This window comes from Ooceraea biroi, chromosome 7, assembly GCF_003672135.1.
Source record: "Ooceraea biroi isolate clonal line C1 chromosome 7, Obir_v5.4, whole genome shotgun sequence".
Lineage (NCBI taxonomy): Eukaryota > Metazoa > Arthropoda > Insecta > Hymenoptera > Formicidae > Ooceraea > Ooceraea biroi.
This window is the reverse complement of record NC_039512.1, coordinates 5316847-5341959: the sequence shown is the minus strand read 5'-3', so window position 1 is coordinate 5341959 and position 25113 is coordinate 5316847. Positions and strand designations below refer to the sequence as shown.

Below are 25113 nucleotides of genomic sequence, written 5' to 3'. Positions count from 1 at the left end.
CATTCGTTTATTAACGCGATTGTTATTACGAGAATCCGTATTGTTTCGAAGGCTTCGCCAGGAGATACGCGCGATCGAAATCGTTTCTTGCGACAGTGGCGAAAGGATACCCGAGCTACCTGGCCGTTAAGGGTGCACGAGATACGTAGTCGTAAAGCCTGGCGCCAGACGCAACGATACGAGACGCACTTAAAGCTGCGCAGCAGCCTAGCACGAGCGATCTCTTTGTCGAGAGCACCGCCTGTTCTTATGATTCTTACGATTTCGTTGCTTACGATTTTTCCGTAAAACCGTCTTACAAAAAAACTTTCCACGGGACTTGCGTAGGTGAGTCATACTGGTGGAACGTTGGCAAACATAGAGACGCAGCTGACGTACAGTTCTAAGCATGCTTCGGATACTTTGCCGAAGAAAATATTTCAACTCCATTATGTAGATTCCCAAAGAATTTGTAGTCTAAACAGAAACCATAAGCCTCAGGGATTTAACGGATGACGAATGTTTAAACGTAATAATTACTTGGTTTTCGTTCCACTCCCCATGGTTTGTTATTATACTGTACTTAAGTTGTTTTTAATTTCTAATTGTATTTACGAGAACTATGTGAATCTGGGAAATCAAAACATCAACCTGGGATTGACATCGGGGTGGCTCGAGATTTACGAGCTTACCTAGATTCGCAGATCTCCCCGTGAGGGCTTACCCTTATTAGCATGGATTTATAGATGGTTTCTTCCAGAGTGACGTAACTTGGCGGTCATACAAATTTCGGTTTCCGAATTTTTGGTGCTTATCGGCACTGGAATCGTCGGAGGAGTTTCCGAGGAGACTTACAACCCGCGGCAACCGTGTTTTCCGGCAACCGTGACCGTCTTCTTCAAGAAAAAGTTCCGGAAAACAAAGAGTAACGCTCCCTTTATACTGGGTTGTTCCCCGGAATCTGGTCTTGATGTAATCAATTTTGCAACAAAGAAAAGAATACCTACTTGACAGTATTGAAATATTGTCCGTCTTCACCGTATTCACTGAAATCGTTATCTAATAGTTGTATCACATTGTTCTAAAAAAAGATTCTTAAGCATCCGTTCGCGTGAAGAAAATAAATATTCTTCCCATATTTTATGATAAAGCGAATAAAGGGGTAAGAATATTCAAAAACAATTATAATTAAATATTTCATAAGGATAAAAGTTTCTTACGTTTGTTAAACATTAATTTTTAACATTTTTATCAACTACTTGCGTTTCTTGACATATGGAACGCGCTTCCGTACATTCGTTCCGCAGATTCGGAATTCCGCATTAGAATTCCGAACATCGTGCATGTACGATAGGAAGAAAAAAAAACTATTGGCGCCTTGCGTTGACACACAGGAGGCTACCGCCGCGGAGGAGGGAGCGGGCTGTCGTTGTCGCTTCAGGAAACTAAATCCTACCTACTTAAGCGGCTCAGAGTGGCTCCCGATACGACGGGCGGTCGTGAATATGGAGGTCAATCGGAGCCTAGAGGCGCCTCTCAGCGCGAAAGAAAGCCTTAATCCACCGTAGGTTTGCGCTCTCTCCATATAACATCGAGTTGTTTCCTCTCTCTCTTTTGGATCTCACCCTACAATGATGCATCAGTCCTCTATACTCTCTATCACGTAGATTTAAAAAATCTCGAACAGTCTTATTATATTACACATTTCACTCGATAATATAAGCTTCTCGAGCGATCATGAAGCGAGCGCGTTGGTAGAATAAAATTCAAGATTTTAGCTACAACGTTGCACAATGAAAAATAAAAGAAAACTAATCTGCTGAAAAGTACAAAATTATTCAAACGAATTACAATTTTTTTACAAAGCATCGAGTGCATTGACTTTTTCATTTCAACTGTCATAAAAAATCATAAGAGTCCGAGGAACGATTCTGTAGGCAACAATATGCAGGAAACGCATGCATTATCGTTATTGCATCCTTGACCATGGTCAGTGATGAGAAAGAAAATTTTATGGTCATCCTCTTCACAATTCCATGAAGATTTATTAGCAGCGGGAAGCTTCTCACTCATTTGTCGCACGTCCGCAAAATTCCACTGTGTTTTGAGTTATAGTCCAGTTGAGAGAAGAAAAATGGCGCGAAAGCGTTTGCGATACAAAAGCGCCGAGGAGGCGATACACGAACCGACAACAAATCCACCACCAGCGCGGCGGCAGTAGCAGCGTCGGTGGCGGCGGCTCGTCCCAGCATTTTGAAGTTCGCGTGAATTATTGCAGGCCGCTGGGCATGTCTGGTACGTGCCTCCGACAGAGACGGTACGGGCGGACAGAAAGAGAGGCAGCGATGAGAGAAGCATCTGCCCGGGATGCATTCGGTGCTGATAGCTTTGTCGGCTTCCCCGCATCGACACGCTCCTACGCGCTGAGCCGCTTAAGGAGCCTTCCTCTACGTTAGCGCTTTATGGTCCCTCCTTCTCCCTTCCTCCTTTTCCAACTCTATTGTAAAATGCCGTAACAACGAGACGTGTTACGCTTTACCAATTGCTAAGACAAACACCCTCCTCCTTCCCTCCCGCGACGCTCGGTAGACAGTTTTGTCTTTAGCAGTACTGTCAAAGAACAATATTTTAAGACAACTTTGTCATAAAGAACAGATTGCACCACCGAGTGTTAGACGTGCCACACCGCTTTAATTTCCATTTCAATTCGAATTTTTCGTTACTGCGTCATGTTTTCCCGTCGACTTGCATTATTTGCTTTGTTTTCGAAAGCACGTTTTCCGTGATACGTCGGGCAGGCTGTGTATGTCTCTTCTGCCTGGCTGGTCCGATATTGTCAAGCGGCGCGGGCGGATCGCGCCGATCGACTCGCGCTGGCGCGCGGGCGCGGCGCGGATTAGCTAATGCGCCGCAAGCGAACCGCAAAAGCTCTTTCCTTTTTTTGCCGTGTGAATCGCAGCACGGCGCAGCACGGTCTCTACTGCTCTTTTTTGCGCAAGCTCCTTACACTCCGCTTCGAAGAAAGGAACTTCCGCTTGAATCGTGCCGTTGTTGTGCGACACGCGAGCCGCGCCTGTTCCATTGCGCGTCCAAGTACGCGCCATTCCAGCGTCTTCTTTTCATCGTGATCGCGAAAAGATCAATATTAATCCTGCAAGGTTAAATAATAGAGGGATATATCGCTGCTATCAGTGATACTTGCGTTTCCCATTTCTCCACATTCAGCGTGATATTTAACATTAATGAACTGATTTTATATTTCATCTATATAATTTGAGTTAACATAAATATCGAATATTCCGAAACCGCCGGTAATTTCGATTCGTTTCAAACATGTAGGTGAAGGTTGCTATGATAAATATTTTATATGTTGTTAAATATGAAAATGTTTATGGTTGTATTATTATAAATATAGCTTATTATATTGTTCTCCTGCTCATTTTCTCTTTCGCTGTCTCAATAATTTATCTTATTCTATTTCTTACAAAAGTTATCAAAAATTTATCTTGCTCTAGTAATTATTAACAAATAACTGAGGAGAAAGATTTTTGTTGTAAATTTAGTGTTACATATCGTAGAAAATAGTAATAAAACAAATATTAATAAGATAGGTATTATTAAGATAGGTATTAATAAGATAGATAGTACGAAGGTATCTTATCTTTAGGACTCTCATTTTAGGAGTACAACACCGAAATCTAGAGACACGAGCTCTCATTTATGTCATTGTATTTTCATTACGATCGATCGATAATCTTCTAGTAATGTTGAACAAATTTGCAGTATCAAGTTTTATCTTAATGCATATTTGTACAAAGAAGTCTATTATCTTAAACGCCGCATACACACCTAGTTCCCAATAATAGATCACAAAAACGATAACTACCGCGATATTCAATCCGCCATTCCGCAGACATAAGCTCTTCAAACATTAAAGCGGCTCGTGCGCGATGTATCTTACAAAGACCAGACGATTTAACGAGACTTTCAGGCAAAAAGCTCTCTCTCGTTGAATCGTAATGTTGGATGGTGGCGAAAATGAATTACCGACCCGACGAGCGCGAAGGAAATATTTACTTCCGCGAGAAAGGCACGCCGTTCTTTCCCGGCGAAACCCCGAAACAGTCGAGAAAAACGGGGAACAACCCGAATTTCTCCCTGATCGTTCTATCATCGGAATAAAGAATATATGCGGAGAAAAAAGAAAGAAAGAAAGACATCTCCACGACTTATTATATATTAAATATAGTAGAATCATATATCACCCTTGTACATAATTAATTGTAATAATGAATAAATGTGCAAAAATGAATTAATTAATTAAAAAAGCAATTAACAAAATAAAGTATACGTATAATTGAGAGTCGATAACGTGAAATTTCGTGCTCTAAATTTGATTTACTTAATTTATTAAAAGTCATCGGTTAACACAATTTTACATAAATTTACTGCCAAATTAGAGTTTCACTAGACAGATCATGCTGCGCTATCTAAAGTTTATTGGGTTTTAGAAATAATAATTTCATTACCTTCGTGCAACGCGCGGTTTATTCATTCATTATAACTCTTATTATTTTCTTATTTTCTACCTTGATTTCGTGCGAAGTTACTCCGCCATGTTTCATCGGGGATCAAGGGACCGCCGCGGCTGGAATGGAAGGATTGTTCCGGAACGTGGACGTAACCACTTCCACGTGTCGAATCCTTTCATTTCCGATCTCTCCGAGACTGTCTACCGAGTGTACTTGAATTAAAGGGTTGCGTTGTGCCTTCATTTATCTCGACCGGAATCCGAACCAAACTTTTTGCTGCGCGATGTTTCTATCGGGCATTGCGCAGAAATCGACCTAATCGATACCTCGAGCAGCGGCAGGAAGAGTCCTCCTGCCGTTCTCTATGGGAGACGCGTTCGAGGTATTTCTTGAATATTTCTTTAAAACAACGAATTACTCGGTCAGGAGAATAACAAAACCACGGAAATGGCCGAGAGCACCGGTGCGATTTCGAGATCTGACATTTCGTGAGATAGGCGATAAAAGGTGTCGAGATATCTGTCAATTTTGAAAAATTGCATGTCCCGCGTAAATAGCCACACCATTAGAGTCGAATTATCTGTGACGCTCAACGTATCTCTTTAACCAATTTAAAGTGATGTCGAACGTTTGACGAGCCACTGTCCGATGATTCGCGCTAATGCATGGAACGGTTCTCTAATAACTCAACCTTGTACCCCACTCGTTTTCTATATTGTTTCATGACATCATTCTGTCTTAGAACTAGCTAATGAGCTTACGAACTCCCGAGGTTTTCTACGAATATATCAAGTCTCAAGATTTATCGTTTTTCAATTTATCGATTTAAGAAATCAGGCATATAAAATAATCCCGAATGAATAGCATAGAACGAAGCGTTGATCGCATAAAAATGCTAAATATTATTTTAATACCATAAATACCAGAAAACAATTGACATATTCTGAGCCATATCCTGAGTTATTTATTGCTGAATATAACTAAATTTTATATGAGAATCATGAATTATAGAAGAAAGAGGGAATCAGCGCGCGTAATTCTTCAATAAAAAAGAAAACAAATATTCAAATAATGAGACGATCACATTTAGTCTTTTCTGTGAGAACACAACTCTCTGATCCGAATTTCAGACCGCAATCAACTCGGTCACGGATGATCTCATCATACTGATATCCTTGGATAAGACCATCTTGCAGGCACAAGAATGACGGTTGTGTCAAATTTAATCATAAAATAATTCTTATATCTTTGTGATTTCATATCTGCATACACCATGTACCTGGATTGTACAAACCGCAAAGCCGCGAAGAAAACTGGATTATTTACATAAACCAAGTACCTGTGATTAGTACCGACCAGTCCCATAAGAAACAGAAAAAATTCCTACCATAAAATAAAGACTGGAAAGATCTTAATAAGAAGCGGGGAAAACCTCGTTAGAGTAATGAAGTGGACCAGCTAGTGGTTGACTGGTTTTACGCAAAGTGCTGCGTACTTTAAGCACACCAGTTTTTTGCACATCGCATAATAGTTAGCCTGCGCAAAGGCGGACAGGTACCCGATTTGCCCGGATGATTCGCTTGTACCCTACTTTTCCTTCGACAAACTCGTTGTTACCCCAAGCCTTGTGTTCGACATCGAGCACCGACTTGGGTAAACAAGGAATTTCTGGAGGTCCTGTTTGAACGCGTTGACTTACGTCTTACTGAATTTCGATGCGTTTTCAATTTTTAGCTCGGGGTCGCTTTCAAAATAAACCGGCACCGTTGACGTTATTGACAGGCCGGGGAAATATCGCGTCCAGCGCGATCGTCTTGCGAATTTCACGTGAAAGCGCGAGCGGTATCGGCAGCCGTATCGCCGGAACGCAACCGCGAAGTAGCCGTAAAGCAAACGGGAGGGAAACGCGAGGCGAGGATATTGCGAGGTAAAGTCGAGCGAGCGCGGGGCGTAGCGTGCCACGGACACGACATAGATATCGGCCGTTTGGTTACCGTTCAGCCGACATCGGGTAGTATCACGACAGCGAGGTGGATTAACAAAGAGAAACAGAGAGAGAGAGAGAGAGAGAGAGAGGGGGGGGAAGAAAGACGAGAGCCGTGCAAAAGCCTGTGAAGCGATATGACGGAGCGAGGAAGACAGGAGAGAAGCAAGGGAAAATATGTCGGCAAAGACGACGAGTGAACGAGTACGACGACATATCGGTAGCGATAGAACGAGAAAGAGAAAAAGAGGCAAGACAAAGGAACAACGAAGGACGACTGAAAGGAGTACAAAGAAAGGTAATACTGGAAGAAGAAAGATCTAGGAGAAATGAAGAGAAGGAGAAAAAGAGAGAGAGATAGAGAGAGTATTGATAGGAGGAGAGTACGATGAATATACGAATAGAGGTGGACGAGCGGCGTAACGGAGAAGGACGCGAGGAGTCGTCGAGGAGAAAGAGGAGGAGGAGGAGGCAGAGGAGAAAGAGAGAGAAAGAGAGAAAAAGGACAGGCACACGAATCGATTAGATGCGCTGTCGGCCATTTTGTTGCCGGTTCGCCGGGGCCGCGGAGGCGTGGATGTGGACGGCGTCGACTCCGCCGCGACGACGAATCGCTCGACGCCGCGCGCCGCTCTCTCGCGTTCGATAGGACGCATGTATGTAGATGCTCGGGGGCGGAAGGGAAGGGTACTCGCGCGACGGGGCTCCGGTGGGGCGACGGCCGTAGACGGCGTCGAGAAACGAAGAGAGAAAGAGGAAGAGAGAAAGCTAGATAGAGACGGAAACAGCAGAGAGAGAAAGCGAGAAAGAGAAAAAGAGAGCGGGTAGTGGGGTCGAGCAGCCCGGTTAGGTTGGGTCGGAGCCTCCGGAGCAGACTATAGCGAGACACCCGACTGGCAGTCAGTGGCTCCCGGGGCCCCGCGTCGTCAGTCTCGTTGGGGTAGTTTCGTGCAATCGTGTGTCTCTCCTCTTCTTTCTTTCTCTCCTCTTCTCTCTCTTTTTTTCCCTCTCTCTTTCTCTCAGTGTGCCTCCCCTTTCCTTCACTCTTTTCTCTCGCCCGCCTGCCCCCCTCCCCTCCGCGGCTGCCGGTGTATCTGGGCCTCTTTCTCGGTGCCCGGTCCACCCTTTTACCACGGTTGTTTCTTTTGCTTGCCCTTGCTCGTTGTTCTCGTTCCACCCGTCGGTGTCCCGCGGGCCTTAATCCCGCTGGGTTCGCCATTCTTTTTTCCGCGTTGCGTCGTCGTTGCCGCTTGCTGCGCGCTGATAAGTGAGTGATAAGAACGCGATCGCATCCGGTGGTTCAGTGCCGCGTGTGGCCTCAAGAGTTCGCGATCCCAGGCTCCCTAATAATAATCATCGAGGATCATCGCAACCAACGATTCCGCACCAATTATTCCTGTAAAAAGGGTATTAATCGCGGGCATCAGGAATATCGTCCAAGTTCCGGATTGCACTTATCCACCTAATAGTGCTCCCTATCCGACAATCGCGAGAAAACCGTTCAAAGTCGCCGATCAAGTCGACACTTAATGGATGTGGTGTTACAAAAGGGTGAGATAATTTGGGGAAGATTCTGAGGCGCAATGACAGGATTATTCACTAGTAAGAAGACGGAAGGCACGAAGTAGCCTTCACCAGGTGAAAGATCTCCCAACGAAGCGAAGAATCGTGAAAGTGCCGGTTGAACCGAATGGACCTGCGACGAGGCGAGAATCGATCTATCGAAGCACCGATCAACCACACCCGGCTGATGACATTTGATTCTGCGTGTGATATTTGTTAGAACTCGTCGGTGAGCACTCGAGATTCGAGTCTCCTTCATTCCCAACGAGATAATGCTATTCCTAGCACAGATATCAACATTAAGCAATTTGCAACCGAGTCGTCATTGGAGACTATTTCCAATTCGGAAAATCTTTTCAGTGAAAATTCGATCAATTTGAAGTTTTCTTTCTTCCTTTCCCGAAGAAGAACTCTGCCGCGGTTCCATTCTGTTACATCGAGAACATCCGTGATAATTCTTTAAGTACCGTTTTAAGGGGAGACGCCGCCAAAGTATCGCGAATTAAAGGGTACGGCCGGTGGTCGGTACGAAGGCCTCAAGATTGCTCGAAAACTGTCGCGCGAGTTGCGCAGGAGTAGCAGAGCTGCGGAAATAGGGGGTGCCGGCGTGATGCAGCGGGTGGGCGCAGCCGGGGGGCCCGGGCCCATCGGCTTCCAGGGCCCTCCAAGATCGCTGAAAATCTCACCGGTGAACATACAAGACGAGCCCACCGATCCCACGCAGAGTAAGTACAAGTACTTCACGAAGTATTGGCATGCGGATATTGGAGATTCGGACACCAAGTGTGATATTTCGTTTTCCACTGACCTTGCTAATGCGGCTAACGAAAATATTATTCCCTTATTCCTTTCGACCAGAAAGTGAACGAAAATGGATTAGTGAAAGATACGAGCGATATTTCTGATAATATATTTAACATTGATTCATCATTTCTCGGAATTATTTCATGTCTGTTAATAAAATCGTCGAAATAGAAAGATATCAAATGAATGCAGAAGTCTTGGCCCTTTTTCAAAAGATAACGTTGGAGCCATCTAAGTTGCTTACAGTGCTATTCTGTGTCAATTATAATGATCGAGTGTAAAGAAAGAATATTTGCATGCAATTATAATGTATGAGTTTTACAAAAAAAAAATGATGAATGCTGCAAAAATTATTTGTGATGCATTTGGAGAAGCCATTGTGTCGATCCGAACGATAAAAAGATGGTACACAAATTTTAAACGCGATAATTTCGATATCGAAGACAAATCTCGCTCTGGGCGTCCCTCAACCATTGATGATGACTCAATTTGTACTGTAATAAATGCAAATCCACGGATTTCAATAGAAGAGGTAGCAGAAAACCTAAATGTAGATAAATCAAGTGCTTATCTCAGATTAAGAGAACTTAGATATGTTTTGAAGCTCGATGTCTAAGTGCCTCATTTGTTAACTGACAATGAGAGGAATAAAATGGATAAATAAATTGTTTTGTTGTGAATTCTTTGCTTGGACGACTGAAAAATGAAGCAATTTTGGATCGAATCGTTACCGGTGACGAAAAATGGATAATATATGATAATCCGCAATGTAAAAGAACGTGAAGACAGTCGAATGAAAGTGGCCAGGTAATAGCAAAGCCCGATTTGCATCCACTTCTCTTGTCAAGGTTCTCTTGTCAATCTGGTGGGATTGTAAGGGCGTGCTATACTGTGAGCTGTTGCTATTTGGCCAAAGTACTGCCAGCAACTGGATAATTTACAGATAGCAATCTGTGAAAAATGCCCGAATTTAGTTAATCGAAAAGGTATCCTTTTTCGACAATGCGAGACTACATACATTGGTTATGACACAACAAAAGTTGCACGAGTTGGGCTGGAAACTTCTACTTCATCCATACTTTCCGGACATCGCGCCTTCGGATTATTATGTGTTTCGATCCTTGCAGAACAGTTTGACTGGAAAAATTTTAAGTTTGCTGTGCTTTTACTTGTCAAAAAAGGCCAAGACTTTTGCACTTAATACTTCAATATCGGTTTTACTCTTTTGGTGCAACTGTCGTGATCGACTTTGTATCGCGAGCAGTCTTGCTCAATTAAAATCGATTATTTATTTAATGATGAATTATGATTCTTCACTAATCAACGACGATTTGCGTAGCTGTGCGCATTGTTACTCTCGAAATTAGCGTTGAAAAATCTGCACGTCTGTTAGTTAACTCGATTGTGCACATGTCACGTGATTACCGAATGATCTTTTTTTTTCGTATTCATTATTTAAACACGCTAAATTACTCAGACAAGTTTGGATTGCACTTGAAATCGCCAAGAAACATCGAGAAACCAACTGCAAAAAATCCTCGCGAGATTCGAGATCAGAATTTATACGTCACAAGATTGAATTAACGATCTTGCGTTAATGTAGAAACGTGCGGACGATACCGAACTATTCCCATAAAGAACACCACACATTCTGGAGTATCCGGGACTCGTGCACGTAACGTGAAACAGTCTCATTCCGCGACGCAACGTTATTACCGTCACTGGTTATAACGACCGGAAAGAGATCGTACGCGTGTTTAGCAATTGAAAGTAAATAAAATTTGTCAAGCGATAAGCTGATGCTTCAAGTCCGTATGATTTACGGATCGGAGCAACGGTATGTAGTGCAGTGTATAATCGTGAAAATCGCACTCTTGACCTCCACAAAAATCGCCTATCACCGACAACACTTTTCGACACTTTACAATAGATAACATGCACTTAGTGGATAGACTTGGAGATATCGTTCGCGAAGAAAACGCGTTGTCTGCATATATTCTAAGTAATATTGGTCGTAAATCAAGAATTGATAGCCAAAGTAAGATAGAATAAAATAGAATAAAACAAAGCGGAAACGAGATCTGTTAATAAACTCGTGGAAATGCGCGAATAACGTACGAGTTATTGTAGATATATAATTGCGATTTATTCATTTTTATAAACGAATGATTTTACAAGAAAGTGAGATAATTCTCACTTGCTAATAGACTATGATCTCTATTTGCCTGCTCTAATCTCTTTTATATATTTTTCTTTTTATTTTGAGAAGTTTTCTATATTTTAAGACAATACGAGAAATTTCTTTAAAACTATAAATTAATTTTAGTCCTTCTTAATAGTTATATTTCGCGCATTTCTATATTCTCTCTCTGAAAAATATCTAGAAATATAAATTTCCTATATAATACTCTTAAATATATCTTACGGTTTTATTCTACATTGCCTTGTCTTCTCGAGATAATTATAAAATATCAAGTCCGAAGATTCAATACCTTCTCGCGCGTCGTGCTTCATCTCAATGCTCTTTATCTCGCCAATCTGGTAAAACCTTCGCGTTCAATATAATCACTTACTATTAATATTCCTATTTCAAGACATCCATTGTTAAGACCGACATCGTTAAAAAGCAAATTTAAGACCGTACCAGGTTTTGTGTCGATGTATTATCATATAATAACAAATAAAAACGTACAACGTAATATAATACAGTACTATTATCGTGATTATTGAACTATCGATCATTATTTATTGATTTTCTTTGTCGAGTGAAAAATCCCTGTTCTCTTGGCAGGAAGAGTTTTGATGATACGTAGACTATCTGCATACGGAAAGACACGTGCACGAATTTGACATTCGGGTCACTCGATGCGATATGTCACAGCGCATGCATCCCTTGATTTGACACATTATTTGAAGTCGCGTTACATTGACGCAGCATCCACACATTTCTTTCGTTTCTCTTTCGTATCTCGTGTGCAATCGGTCCTCTGTGTTGCACCGTGAAGTGTAAGGGCGACGATACACTCGTGCAGAAACCAGCGAGCCTTTTCCACGTGCAGCCAGCGCTCGTGTACTCGTTTATTATTAACTCTCGAGTTATCGCATTTTCATAATCCGATACATGGAATATTCAACGGCGCGAAACGATTCGCCCGATGATTTTCTGTAATTAAATGTTACAGTATTGCGTTTAACACGTGTTTTTCGCGCGCACGTGAGCGTGCTCGCGCAGGCCAACGAGATCGCAATTATCGTGGGACAACATTAATATCTGCTGTATTTATCGCTCATAATTATTGCGACGCTATATTATTCGCGAGTAAGAATGGTGAATGCGCGCGTTCGCGCGCACCATCGCGTCACGATGGGATCGCGGCCTTTAATTTATGATCGCGATTAATTCGATAATGTTCAATGAGGCGAGCGAATAATTAAGTCGACCGACGTAGAGCAAGTTGCGCAGTGTGCCGAGGACAAAGAATAATTAATTAAATTAATATGTAATATCACAAGATCGCGGCGAGATGATCGCGACAGAGCGCAGAAATACTGAAAGCTTTCTAATCTCGATGTGCACCCGATTTCTGATGCTGTAGGTACGATAGAAGTATATTTTATGTAGCACTGCTATTGTGGCAAAATAGTCTAGAGATTATTGATCAGAAAATGACTGATCAAAATATTTGAAAATTTTAAGTTGTAACAAATAATAATCTTGTACGATGTATTTGCTGGATGAAAATTAAGACTAGAATTCTTCAATATGTAACACGTATAGTGATTAAATGCACCGTGCTAATTTTGAAATGTTTCGTAATTGGATCTTGAAATTATGGAATGTTGAATATTCTTGTGCCGAATGAGTTTAATTGCAATTAACAATTGGACGGCTATTCGAAATTCTAACAAGCACCTAAAGTGTCTTGAAAGACGATCACTTCACTTGGAATTTCGCGAATTCGTTTAATTCATTTGTTTCCACCTAACTGCGGAATGCTCTCTGTGATTCAGTGCGTGATCGAAAATAGACTCGATCGGTTTGCTCCACATGCACTCTCATGTGTTTTAATAGTGATCGTTTTCGGTCAATCAAAACATGGAAGAAAATAGTTATTAGAAACTTTTTCTGGGGAGAATAAAAACCTTTTCTCCTTAATTGCTGTATAATTTTTCGAGTACTAGACAATGTATTTCACAAACGGATATAAACAGCATGTTTCCTCTGTTGAGAAAAAATATATATATTATATGTAAATATTATATGTAAATGTTACATGCATAGGCATATATACATACATGTTTTTTATTAAGTTGGAAAAATTTTTGTAGGAAGAATTTTTCTGGGATAAATGTCTGGGATAAACCTCGCATCAGATCACACACATGTAACTTACATAGCAATTACTGAGTTAAAGTATTGAAGTATCAAAGTAGCAATTATTAGAATTTAATAATGAAAATAGAAAACTGTATAAAGAAGCATAAACAATCGAACAGTAATGTGATTTATTCAAAAGACGAAACTGTGGATAATGTCGCGTGAGTTCTTTCAATATGAAAACCCTTCGTGCATCGTGAGTCACGTTGCGTCGTGTAACTTTGTTTGCTATTTACGATCGCAATATCAATATAAATTTCAACGAAGGAAGCTCGCTTGAAGACCGGCGAAAATCCGCGCGCTATCGTAGCGGCGGCGAACTGCAAAATTCTCGATTTTCTCTTTTCGTTTCTTGCGTCTTCCGCTCCCGGCGAAATGCAATTTACGTCGGTTTTAATTAACGGCTCATACATTTGCATGATTAGACCCTGAAACGGAGTTACGCGGTATCAGCATTCCGTACATCGAAAACGACCACGACATTAATGCCGGGATTCCTCGCGCGGACACTCGCCGTTGCATATAACTCTACCCCGACGTCGTCGGCGTTAAATATTTAAATATTTGTTTTTTTCTTTCTCCTCCCCATCCTTCCCTAACGCGCGCGTGCACTCGCGCTTGCGTACCGCCGATTCCATTGCGCAAGTAGCACGGCGCGGCTATGTAATTAGAGCAAGTGCGCGCGATGTAATTAGCGACATGCCACGAGGTGTCATGGAACAACAGGACGCAACCAGGAATCGGCCAATCTTGGAGAATGTTGCTAATATTAGTGTATCATTTGCCATCAAAAGCTGTTGCAATATTATAGGAAATATAAATGACTAAAAATGTGAATCAATATTGCAAAACTATAGGGAATATGTATCTCTGAATGTGTATATATGAAGCGAAACGACTTTTTAAAATCTTTCTAAGATCTCAAAGATTGTACACACTTATTGTTTACGAAATAGTGGAGATATTCCTGCGAGCTTAATGTAATCCTATGCTATCGATCGATGATATTATATATAATAAAAAAAGGATTTAAATTTTGCACAAGAATTTCGTACTGAGCGGTATTAACGGAACGTGATGAAGCATTATGAATTTTGGTAACTTTTATTTATAGCTCGATCAATCCTTTTTCTCTCTCTCCCTCATCATAAAGAGATCATAAAGGAAAAAAAATTAATTCGTAGGAAATTAAATTTTTACCTTCTATGTTACGTAAAAGTCTTTTAGACACCTACTTTTCAAAAAAACTACTTTTAATTTTTGACTGACCAAAATCAGTATGCTGTATCAGCTGCAGAAGTATGCGCTTGCAAATCGCTTTTCGCTAATCTCGACTGTTTGCCTCGGCGCCCATACTAACGAACGATTTATTTCGTCCGCGTGAGAGGAGAGACGCGTGCACGTAAGAAGCGGGGTACAGCCTTCGCTGGAAATCATCAGCCGATTAGAGTGCAGATGTTCTCATACGGAGATTACGAGCCGTTTCCACCCTCCGCGTACTGCCATCGTGCGGGGTTAGGCATGGACAGGGGCGGCAGAAAGTGGATATAGCGTCATAGGGTAGGCTTGATTGAATTATCATGAGTGTTTGCGGAACGGCCGCCTGCAATTGAATTAGATGCGCGGGGCCTTTTCTATCGGAGCGCGTAGACATATATCACTGTCTCGACGCACGAGTCTTTCTGTCTTTCTCCTTTCTCCCTCTCTCTTCAAGCTATAAAAATATAAAGATCCCTCACATATTAATTGCTTGCGACACGCGGAACTAAATTACTCTGAATACTTCCACGCGATCAAGCTTAAGATAAAGTTTTTAAATTGGTGAACGCAGAACAGGGCGGGTGAGAAGAATATTTTGAAAAAATCTGCAGATCAGAAATATATATAAATATATTTCTTGGACAGACGCAACAGACGTAGAAGAAATTGAGGAACAAGCTAGGCGGTTACGCGAAACTATTGTTATCGATTGGAAGCGATAAAATCGATGATAGGGCCTGTTGCCCGAGCACCGATACACCGGAACAGTCGTTCCTCGTCAGTGGAGGGACCGCAAACGCGTACGCAATCGTTCAGTACACAGAGTTATCTACGATCGAGGAGATTCTTCGCGAGGTACGGTACAACGAAAAATCAGTGCGCTCCGCGGATCAAAGGCGTGCCGCCGATGGAAGAGGATGTCGCGAACGCATCGAAGAAGACGTTCGATAACGACGTGGCTTATCGGGTCGACGGTCGATTGATTAACCGGTGCGACCAGTGCGATAAGGATCTTGATCATTTATCGCCGCGCGACATTTCGTTCTGTCGAAAACCGCATAAACTGTCGTAAACCGTCGTAAACCGCATAATTCTGGTGACTCTGCCGTGCCAAATTAAACGTGCAATTATGATCTGAATTGCGTGGATGTGAATCGCGATCTAAATGAATATAGATAGAATGGTAGAATCATCATCATATTTCTGGTGTCGATGAAACTCACTGGAATTACACGGCGGCCAGTCCCTGACCCCGAAGACAGAGTGACTGCTATGTGATAAATGATGACTAGCATTTCGCAGAGTGTAGATATAAATTTTCCGATATTCAGCATTATTTCTCGCCATATGATTCGCATAAACGCAAATTATGTTGAAATAACTTGGCTCTAAACCGACTCGACGAGATTAAGAAGTTACATTATTTGACTTTGTTTACAATTTTGTACAAGATTTTCAAGCTTGATACAGCGACCATCACTGATTGATCAAACTTAAATTATCGTCATATGCGTGACATTTACATGATTCATTGTACGTATCATACATTTAAACATATTTCCAATAACAGTGCTATCTAAAACCGTTACCGAAACGTACGTTAATGTATGATGTGATTTAATTAAATCAGCTAATGCAAAATTGCTGTGATTATGTCGTCGGATTCCTGCGGCTTATCACATTGTTTGTACGAAAGTAAAATCGGTGCACGTTTACCGGAAGCCGCCTTACCGAAAGAATCGTGTCGCGTGTGCATTCACAACTACGATTATCGACGGGCCATTTGGTCATTGTTCTGTCCAGAAAAACCGAAAAAGTCCAGAAGGCCCGGAAAGACCGGACCGAGCTTTCCGAGCCTTGTTCGGTCGGCGCCCGGCGCCAGACCCTCGAATCTCCGGTTTACGACAGCGGAGGATCGAACGTGCACGAGGAACCTATGCTTCCCGTCATTAGACCGCTCTAACGAGAGGGACCGCTGCCGCGCTGCGGTTCGAGAGGGCTTATCGCACGGGCCTTATAAAGAAGTGTAATCGCGGTCCAGGCATGATGCGCTCGTCTTTTATCGTCGCCGCCAATCTCGATCTCGATCTCGATCGAGTATAATTCTCCTCTTCCGAAAAATCGCAAATCTCTCGTTCATTACGAATTATTATCGTAGTCTTGGTGTCTCATTTCGATGTCGTGTACGCGGTTTGCGAAGTAAGTTTCGTGAGGAATGTAGACAGGTCCATCTGTTTGCCGAAGTCTTCAAGGCCCGTGTTCGTTTCGTTAGTTTTGTGAAACGAAATCTGGCGGGCGGTAGGATAGTCATAAGACGTCGGAGATGTCAAAGAGGAATTTCCCAACGGCTGTAAAAAGCCTTCACATGCGAATAACATTTTATTGCGCTTTATTATTTTGCGCCCGCCGGCCACGTGCAAACGATATAAATCCTAAAAATGTCTTTGCTCGGATTCAACAGGTCAAAGCTCGTTTCCGAAACCAATACGTTGATACATTGAAGTGCGGTGTGAATAATATCTCTTCGTCATTAGAGAATATTGGATATGTCAAAACGCAAAATTGTCGCTGGTTTAAACAAGATTCTCGCTTGTAAAATATTTTTCCAGTACTCACCGAATAGCTGCGCTGATTCTCGGTCCGTATCAAATGTATTCCAAGAGACAGCAGTTTCCTTTTCGATCTTATTAAATCTGCAAACATGTGCACAACATATGTATCACTTATTTTGAGTTGTTAGATTATTGCACGATTGCTACTAATCATTCTTTAAATTATGAAAGAAGAAAGAGTTAATATCTATAAGAGTTAATATCTTATAAGCGTTAACAATTATATATACTCAAACTTCGTATTCTTTGCTGAATTATTGCATCAAAGTTCGATTTCGTCATATGGAGTAACAATAGTTAAAATATGATTATTTCCATATAAGACTGTTGAGCAAATATCTTTTCTCGTAACACAAATGCTAATCCATTAATATATTCAAGTTTTAAGATTATTTGATTTTTCATTTTATTTTATCACAGTAATTCCACCAATAAGAGCAAAAAAATATTAGCTTGAATTGCTTATTGAAATACAGCGAAGATCATCACCTGAAGATAGAAGTTTTTAAAAATTGTAGGTATTTGTAAAAATATCAAGATATCAGAAAACCGTGATTAATCGGAATGGCAAGCTAAGCTGCCAGAACTGTCAAATTGGTCTTATCGCTAAAAAACATCATATGTTGATGATAGTAATCGCTTGCATAGAACTGGATCCAGTGAATGGCACTGATTAACAAAAATTGCGAGCGAGGTATGAACATGGGCATGTCGGCGGCGCAATAAAACCGGGCTGAAACACTGAAACGATCGTGCCTCGTGATCAGATAACAAGTCGTGACTAATTGAGTCTCCGATCCTGGCTAATTTTCCGACTAATTTTCGGTTAGTGTTCAAGCCTAACAGATAATTCTTTCTGGCAAGAAACGATTTTCTAAAGATAATCGGTATTTCTCTTAATTTGAATCAATCTATCAAGCATAAAAGTTTGACTAATTTTTGAGGAATAAAAGCTGATTTTTCTTCCGAATGTTTCTTGACCCAAAAATTCTCAATAAAGTCTTGCGCAGAACTTTTATAGAATAGTACGAATTGATCCTTACGGAAATAAAGTGATAAACAATTTTCATATAATAAATCTTTGAGTTTTTTTCTAATATTCAATTCCCGAACAATTCCCAAAGTTTCATGTATTTAAATGTATTATATTTTAATTAATAATGTTGCTTCGTTACATATATTTATTAATCATTTATTAATAAATTAAAAATGTATTAAATTTTTGATAAAAACGACGGGAACTTACTTATACATCTAATATAAACTCTTGACAAAGTAGGAAAAAAATGCTGAAAATGATCAATTATACCGCAATTCTAAAAATAGAGTATGTATGCTGACATTAATGCTCCTTTCGTTATTCGCGTTGTTACCGCTTCATCTCTGTCGCGAAGGCGCGTGCATACAGAGAAAATCAGAATCGGTGAGCGGTGTTTTGTCCATTTCCCATGCTACATTGGCAGGATGGATTCGGAACAGCGAGGGATGAGGCGCGACCGACTCGGACTCGCACGAATTAGAACCTGCTCGGCGGCGACGTCGGGGCGCCGGGTGGACGCGCAGGAATGCCGGCCGGACTGATAAAAGCCACGGCCAACACCTACATAAATTTCAACGTGGGATATCTAAGGACTGCCTTTCGTTCATTTAAACGTACATCCTAAATTTAGTGTCGACCGCGGTGCCGCGTATCGGTGGAGCGGCGCCGAGGGCGCAGCGCCGTCCCGGCGCTTGTCATCTCGAGGCGGGACATCGCCGATGATGCAGTGCACGAGATTCTGTGCGACCGTCCAATTTTCGATGGCCATTGGAATCTCTGTTGATATCTCGGCGATGTAAAAATAGTACTTTTTCTTTGTGTGATAAATCACGTGTCTCAGGTATTACATCCGTTCTGCATACTTAATTCATTTATTTCAAAATTTTCCTGGAGTCACATCGATTACTTGTTTTACGTTGTTGAACAATTACTTTCTTATTCTTCCCGACAGTACAATAACATTTGTAGTCATATAGACGTGTTAATATTGAGTCGTGAAGAAGGCCATATAAAAATCGCTTTCATTACTTGCGTGCGCCTCAATGAAAAAAATACATGTATATTAAGTCATTAACATTCTTTTCCGCTAAAATAGTAATACATTATATACCTACATTAACCGACGTACACGTAAACATTTATGTAGTAAAAATTTCTGTGTAAACTATACAAAATGCTTGAAATTTATTGAAAAACTACAGTAGTCTTTTTATCAAAAGTTGCTTATATATCCCTAACAGAAGTAGCTATAATTTAGGCATGTTTTACTCATATATATTTCTATTCAATACATTGAGTTATCCAGTATATACATGATATTTCTCAACTGGTCGTTCACCAGTGCATCTACCTCGAGGCAGCTTATCTGTGCACGCCGCAAACCCGACATCACAAAGTGATCCCGCGACCCGTTGATGCCACTCGCAAATTTGCACGCTACTTGTGCCGACAGTGCCCTTTTTCGCCTGCAAAGTCGGTGTCGGCCATACCCACTTACGAGAGTGCGTGCGTACATGCGTGCACACATGCGCGCAACGTCGCCGAGCTTGTACGCGCGTTCTACTGCCAGCTGCTCGCGCGGAGAGCAGACCGATGCGACGTGCGAGAGGAGGACGCAGCGCGAACTTGTAAGGTGCATTCCCGATTCCGCTACGAGGCCGACCGAGAGTCCGGTAAAAAAAGGGAAATAATTAGCGGAGGTGTTAATGAAATACCAAACGAACGCCGTGGGACACTGGGTCGGCGCCTCTGAACTGCCAACCAGACATCCTCGACATAAGCCCCGGCGCCGCTTCCCTCCTCTCATCCTCCCTCGTAGTAGCGAGCTACTCCGAGATATCTCCTTGTTTCTCTTCCCTCTGTCTTTCCATCCTTCTCCATCTTCCTCCTTTTCTCTCTCTTTCTCTCTCGTTCTTCAGCCACTGAGCTGATACTTTTTTCCTCATCCTCTTCTCGTTCCTCGTCTCTTCTTCTCCTCCAACTGTTTCTTAGATTTTTTCGGTGCATCTACCTGCCTTCTGCATTTTCTTATTTTTCGTTTCCTTGTCTTATAGAGCAATCTTCACAATTTTTTTAACGTTTTCTTTCCTCCGCCCAAGAAGTTGAAAGATCGTAGGACGTTAAGGGCCGCAAATTGGCGACTTCTCGCGTTGATGAATAGAAGAACATGAATTTTATTGCCGCGAAAAAACACCATTTGCATCGTACAGATTGTTTGCAAAAAGACTACGAATAACGAGTCTAATTAAATTTAATTTAATTAGACTCGTAACTCAAATTTATAAGGTAAATATGATTTCGAATCGTGGGAGATGTACAGTTTTAATTTGCGTCTTCCAAACACCATGAATGTTTAGAAATGCATCTTGCACTAACAAGAAAGTACAGATACAGATAACGAGGAGAAATACGTGATCGCGTGAGATACAAATCCGAAATTTGGAAATATAATCGGGATATACAGGTACTCGCTGAGATGATATCGTGTTTAGCAACGTCTGGCTGAATGCGATTTTTTTCGTGAAAAAAAAATAAAAAGAAATGTTGCGGGGTGCTGGTCACTGTGAGATATATGACCGACAACAGCAGGGAATGACCCGCCACCCACATTCGGTCAGTAGCGAGCCGCTCCAAAATCGTTGTAGTCGTGGCTCTCTTTTATTTACAGAAGGACCGAGCAGTGAGAAGGAGAAGGGGGGAAGAGAAGAAGAGAATCACCATGACATTACTATCCTCCGGCGTGTTCCAGAGATCGAGTTTTGCCACCGATCAATCGTGACGAGGGCCAGACAGAATTCTCCGCGTCTTTATCGACAACTCCGCTATGCACTTCTCCTTCGAATAAATTATGTCTCTGCTAAGATGAACCGTATCGCTGATGCGCTTTTATCTTTTTTTCTAAGTATTCTCCTAATGATTGGTATCAGAAAGACGCGCGGCTAAACGCGTCGTATTCCCCTAAAGTATCTTGAGTCTAGCGTAACGCTATTCGAAATTTTATAAAGATTATACTCAAAGTATAATGAAAGTACGTACGACATCAGGAATTTTTAATGATATCAAATTGCATCCGACGCCATACATACAACATTCTTAGATGCACATGCACACGAGAAATGGATCTAGAATTAAGCGTATAAAAACTGCAGCGTGCTATATATGGGATTAAATGAGATTAAAACTCAATAACGCGACAGCACAGCAGAGTGCCGATACTAATATTTCAATCAATGTGCCATATGAGATTGCAAAATTAAGTAGAATTAAGCTCCGATGTACAAAAGATTTCCATCGCATCCTTAATTGGATAGCAGTCGCGGTTCCTGTCATATCACGCGAAAGTTTTAAATGCGATCTCGAATCGCAAAATACAATTGTAATCTGTCGCGCAGCTCATTATTACTTATTAACGTCAGCGGAACGCGATTTGAGCCCGATAATTTACAACTGACGTTGGCAACGAGCAATTACTAAAAACTGACGGCTTTACTTAGAGAACTGACAAAGTTGAGCGTCATAAACTATGAAACTAACTATTACGCTCAGATTAATATATCAACACAGACACGTAGACGTACATTATTCCTCTCTCTTCCCTTTCTTCTCTTCAAGCTGTCATTTTTCCGAAGCGCGTGAGGAATACGTTTTAAAGTTCTCTCTCTCGAGAAACGCCTCCTCAAGATTTCCAATTCATCCTTCAACATTCATCCCTCCAGCGATTCAGGCCTGGAGCAGTTGAAATACGCATCCGGTGTTGGCGGTATTAAATCAGCTTCGCTCGCGTGAGCGAAGCGTGTAACGAAACAGCGCGACAAATACGCGATACCGATCTTCGCGGTGATTTCGGGAGAAAAAGATCGAGAGCTCGCGCGCGGCGGTGTGCGTGCGGGCGGGCGGACGCGCGCGCTTTGGCTGCGCTTAGCCGGTCCCGAGATACGAGGTGGTTGTGTCGTCTCTGGGAGCTAATGGGATGCCGCCGACACTCTCCCCTCGTCCGATCTCTTTGATCCTGGCCGACCTTGCCCTCGCCTCCGGTGACTCCCGTCGTTCTTACATCTCCGGCCGTTCCTCTTCCCTCTCGCGCCACCACCCTGACCTTATCCACCGGCGGTCGAGAATTTTCATGGTGGTCGCGAGATCCTTTCCCCTGTCCACTTGCGCGGGCGTACATTCTTTACGCGAGCTTGGAGTGTTCCGCGGGAACTCGGATGAACTTTCTTTCGGCGATCGCACGGTGACGGCGATAAACTTGATAAAACTCGTCCGAGTATCTGTGAAAACGTCGGCGGATGGTTCTGTTCTTCGATCAAAAACCACGTTCTGCTCTTTGGTTCCCCAATTGTCGTGCGCGATATCCTTGAAGACATGCATCGTGGGAATGAAATTCATTCTACAAGAAGAGAGTTGCTTACATATTGCTGGTGTAGGTCTGCCTAATGTTCTGTACAATCGTTTTACTCATGTACTTTGGAAACAGAAAATTTAGTGCAATAATTTTAGTGCTCCATTGTCTTGACTGATACGAGCTTATCTTTAACACATATGGTCGTGACATTAATATTCGCGGAAGATGGCTCTATTTCTAACGAGCCTTTCTACAGTAGTTGGTGATAATTAATGTCCAATTATGCTTATCAGCTGATACAATACGCAGCTAATTTTCACTGCGTAACGAAACCGAAGGTGAGAAATTTCATGCGTGGTCGAATGACACGAAAAACAAACCGCTTTAAAATTAGCAGCACGTGTTCGAACACTCAATGAATAGGTGCATAATGAAAATATCCTATTATTACGTAATAGATCTCTTTGTTCTTGATAGCAAAATTTCTGGTTGCTTTGCGTAAAACGAAATGTTGCGAAGCAAAATGTGATTCTTCTATGTGATTTTTTTCTTACATCATTTCATTCCCATTATGCAAAAACTTTTATGAAATATGTAATACTAAAGGAATAAGAATGAGGGATGGAATGCAGGAAGAAAAATGAACATATTAAATAGATGCATATGCATTAACATGTCACTAAATGTGCCTACAACAGTTTCTAAATTGACCATCTCTCAACATCAGACATGTGTATGTGTACAAATACGTTCATGATGCACTATAAAATATAAACGCATCATGAATCACAGAATTATGCGTAATATGAATCACATAACGAAACATCCTCTACCACCTAATCCCTCAAAACTCCAGATACGTCTCAATCATATCAGCATACAGGAGTACAAACATTCACATTTCAATCTCAAACATTTCGACACTCGATAAGCTGGCGCCAGACTATGCGCGATTCGTAATTCGCGATTCGTGATTTGTAGAAATTTATTAGACATTCGGGAAAATTCGTCATTCGTCAGTGTAAACTTTCCACGCTATTCGCGATTCGCAGTATGTCATTCATAATTCGAATGAATTGATTCGTAATGATTCGCGTCCTTTGAGTTTCATCAAAAAATCGCTCGGCTAGCGAATCAGTGCAAATGGCGAATCGCACATGACGAATCGACGAATTTTCTCTCCACACTATTCACAAATTACGAATTACGAATCGCGCATCTGGCGCTAGCTATACACGTGCACATCTCGCAACCGTCGCCGCGACAGTGTCATCGAAATTTCACGAGTCTCGCTCGCAGCGTCGCATCAGTATCCCGCGGATCCGCGCAAGGATCAGGTGAGGATAATGGAAAAAAAAGCGCCGTCGCGCGTCCATGGAGCCAACTCTTCGCGGATTCCAAGCCGCGGCATGATGCGTGAGCGTCGCGTCGCGTCGACGCACGTGCACGGCGCAGAATCCGACAGACGCCGCCGACTGCGGACGGACGCTCTCGCCGTCGAGAACCTCTGGGCGGAGTTCCGGCGGCGAGATGTCGACGTGCGCCGCCCAGACGTATACGCCCCTGATACTCCTCGACGTGTGTGCCTCGTCGTTGGCGCGCCTCCTCGTTCTCGGCGCTAGCACGCTCGCGTCACGCGTCCCGAGAGCCGAGAGGCGTCGCGACGCGCCGCGCGGCACCGCGACTAATTTTCCGAACCGCGATGTGTCGGTGTCCTTCGGAAGCTTCCGTCCGATTTCCCGCGGACACGCGGAACCGGTTTTAATCTCGCTTTCCCGGCGCGGTTATCGTGCGACTGCGAGTTATCCTCGTGCGGGTTAAACGAATCGGCCGACCGCGAAAGCCACTCGCGCCATTTCCGATGGATTTTTTATGTGGTCTGCACGCGCGTGCAGCGGTAAGGGATGAGATTCGTACGGCGAATTGCCCTTTCCGAAATGGACATGGTTGGAGATTTATGGGAATTTATGCAAAGCGTATGTTGATCGACGTTATTTATTCCAGTGCGATAAACTGATCGTGTTAATCATATTTTGATGATGTATGTAACATTATGTGGAAAAAGCGGTGTTACATGTTTTCCGGAATCATTTTCGCCACGTAAACCGAGACGTACAAATTACTCGTTATTTATTCAATATAGTTGGAAATTATATGCACATAATGTAATTGCATTGTATCAAGTTAGAAGAGCACATGCTGCAGTATTGATTGACGTTGATCTGTTTACTAAATTTGATAAATTTTTAACAAAACACGTCGGCAATATTTGAAGATTATATTTTTCTCTGATAAGACACGATTTTTTGAGAAGTGAAAGAAACAATTTATAGACAGGAAGAAGAGACAACATGCAGAAAATAAATATCCCAACACACGATGAGAAGAGAATTTTCATATTTATCTTGACTTATTAAAACAACAAGTAATATGAAAATAGAGAAAGAGAGAGATTTGTTGCGCGCATTAAATTCCTCTGTTTTAGTTTCGTGCTTTTGTCTTGCTTATGTTCCTTTGTCTTGTGCAACTAGTATACATGAACCTACTAATTTCTGGAGAGATTCTTCCACACCACAGCGGCTGTGCGGATAATCTCGTTACATCTGCGGCATGATCC

General features: G+C 42.1%; 1 protein-coding gene across 4 annotated transcripts in view; it reads left to right on the top strand.

The window, feature by feature from the left end:
* Window positions 1–7380: 7380 nt before the first annotated feature.
* LOC105282011 (insulin gene enhancer protein ISL-1) overlaps window positions 7381–25113 on the top strand; it is a 30022-nt gene continuing 12289 nt past the window's right edge. Inside the window, exon 1 of one of the 4 annotated variants that reach the window (XM_011343650.3) lies at window positions 7381–8783. In XM_011343650.3, coding sequence (XP_011341952.1) covers window positions 8669–8783 — 115 coding nt within the window. In that variant the 5' untranslated portion in view covers window positions 7381–8668. Of the gene's footprint in view, window positions 8784–24129; window positions 24473–25113 lie in introns of those variants that run through there. The other 3 variants (XM_011343648.3, XM_011343653.3, XM_011343649.3) reach the window with 3 other exon arrangements.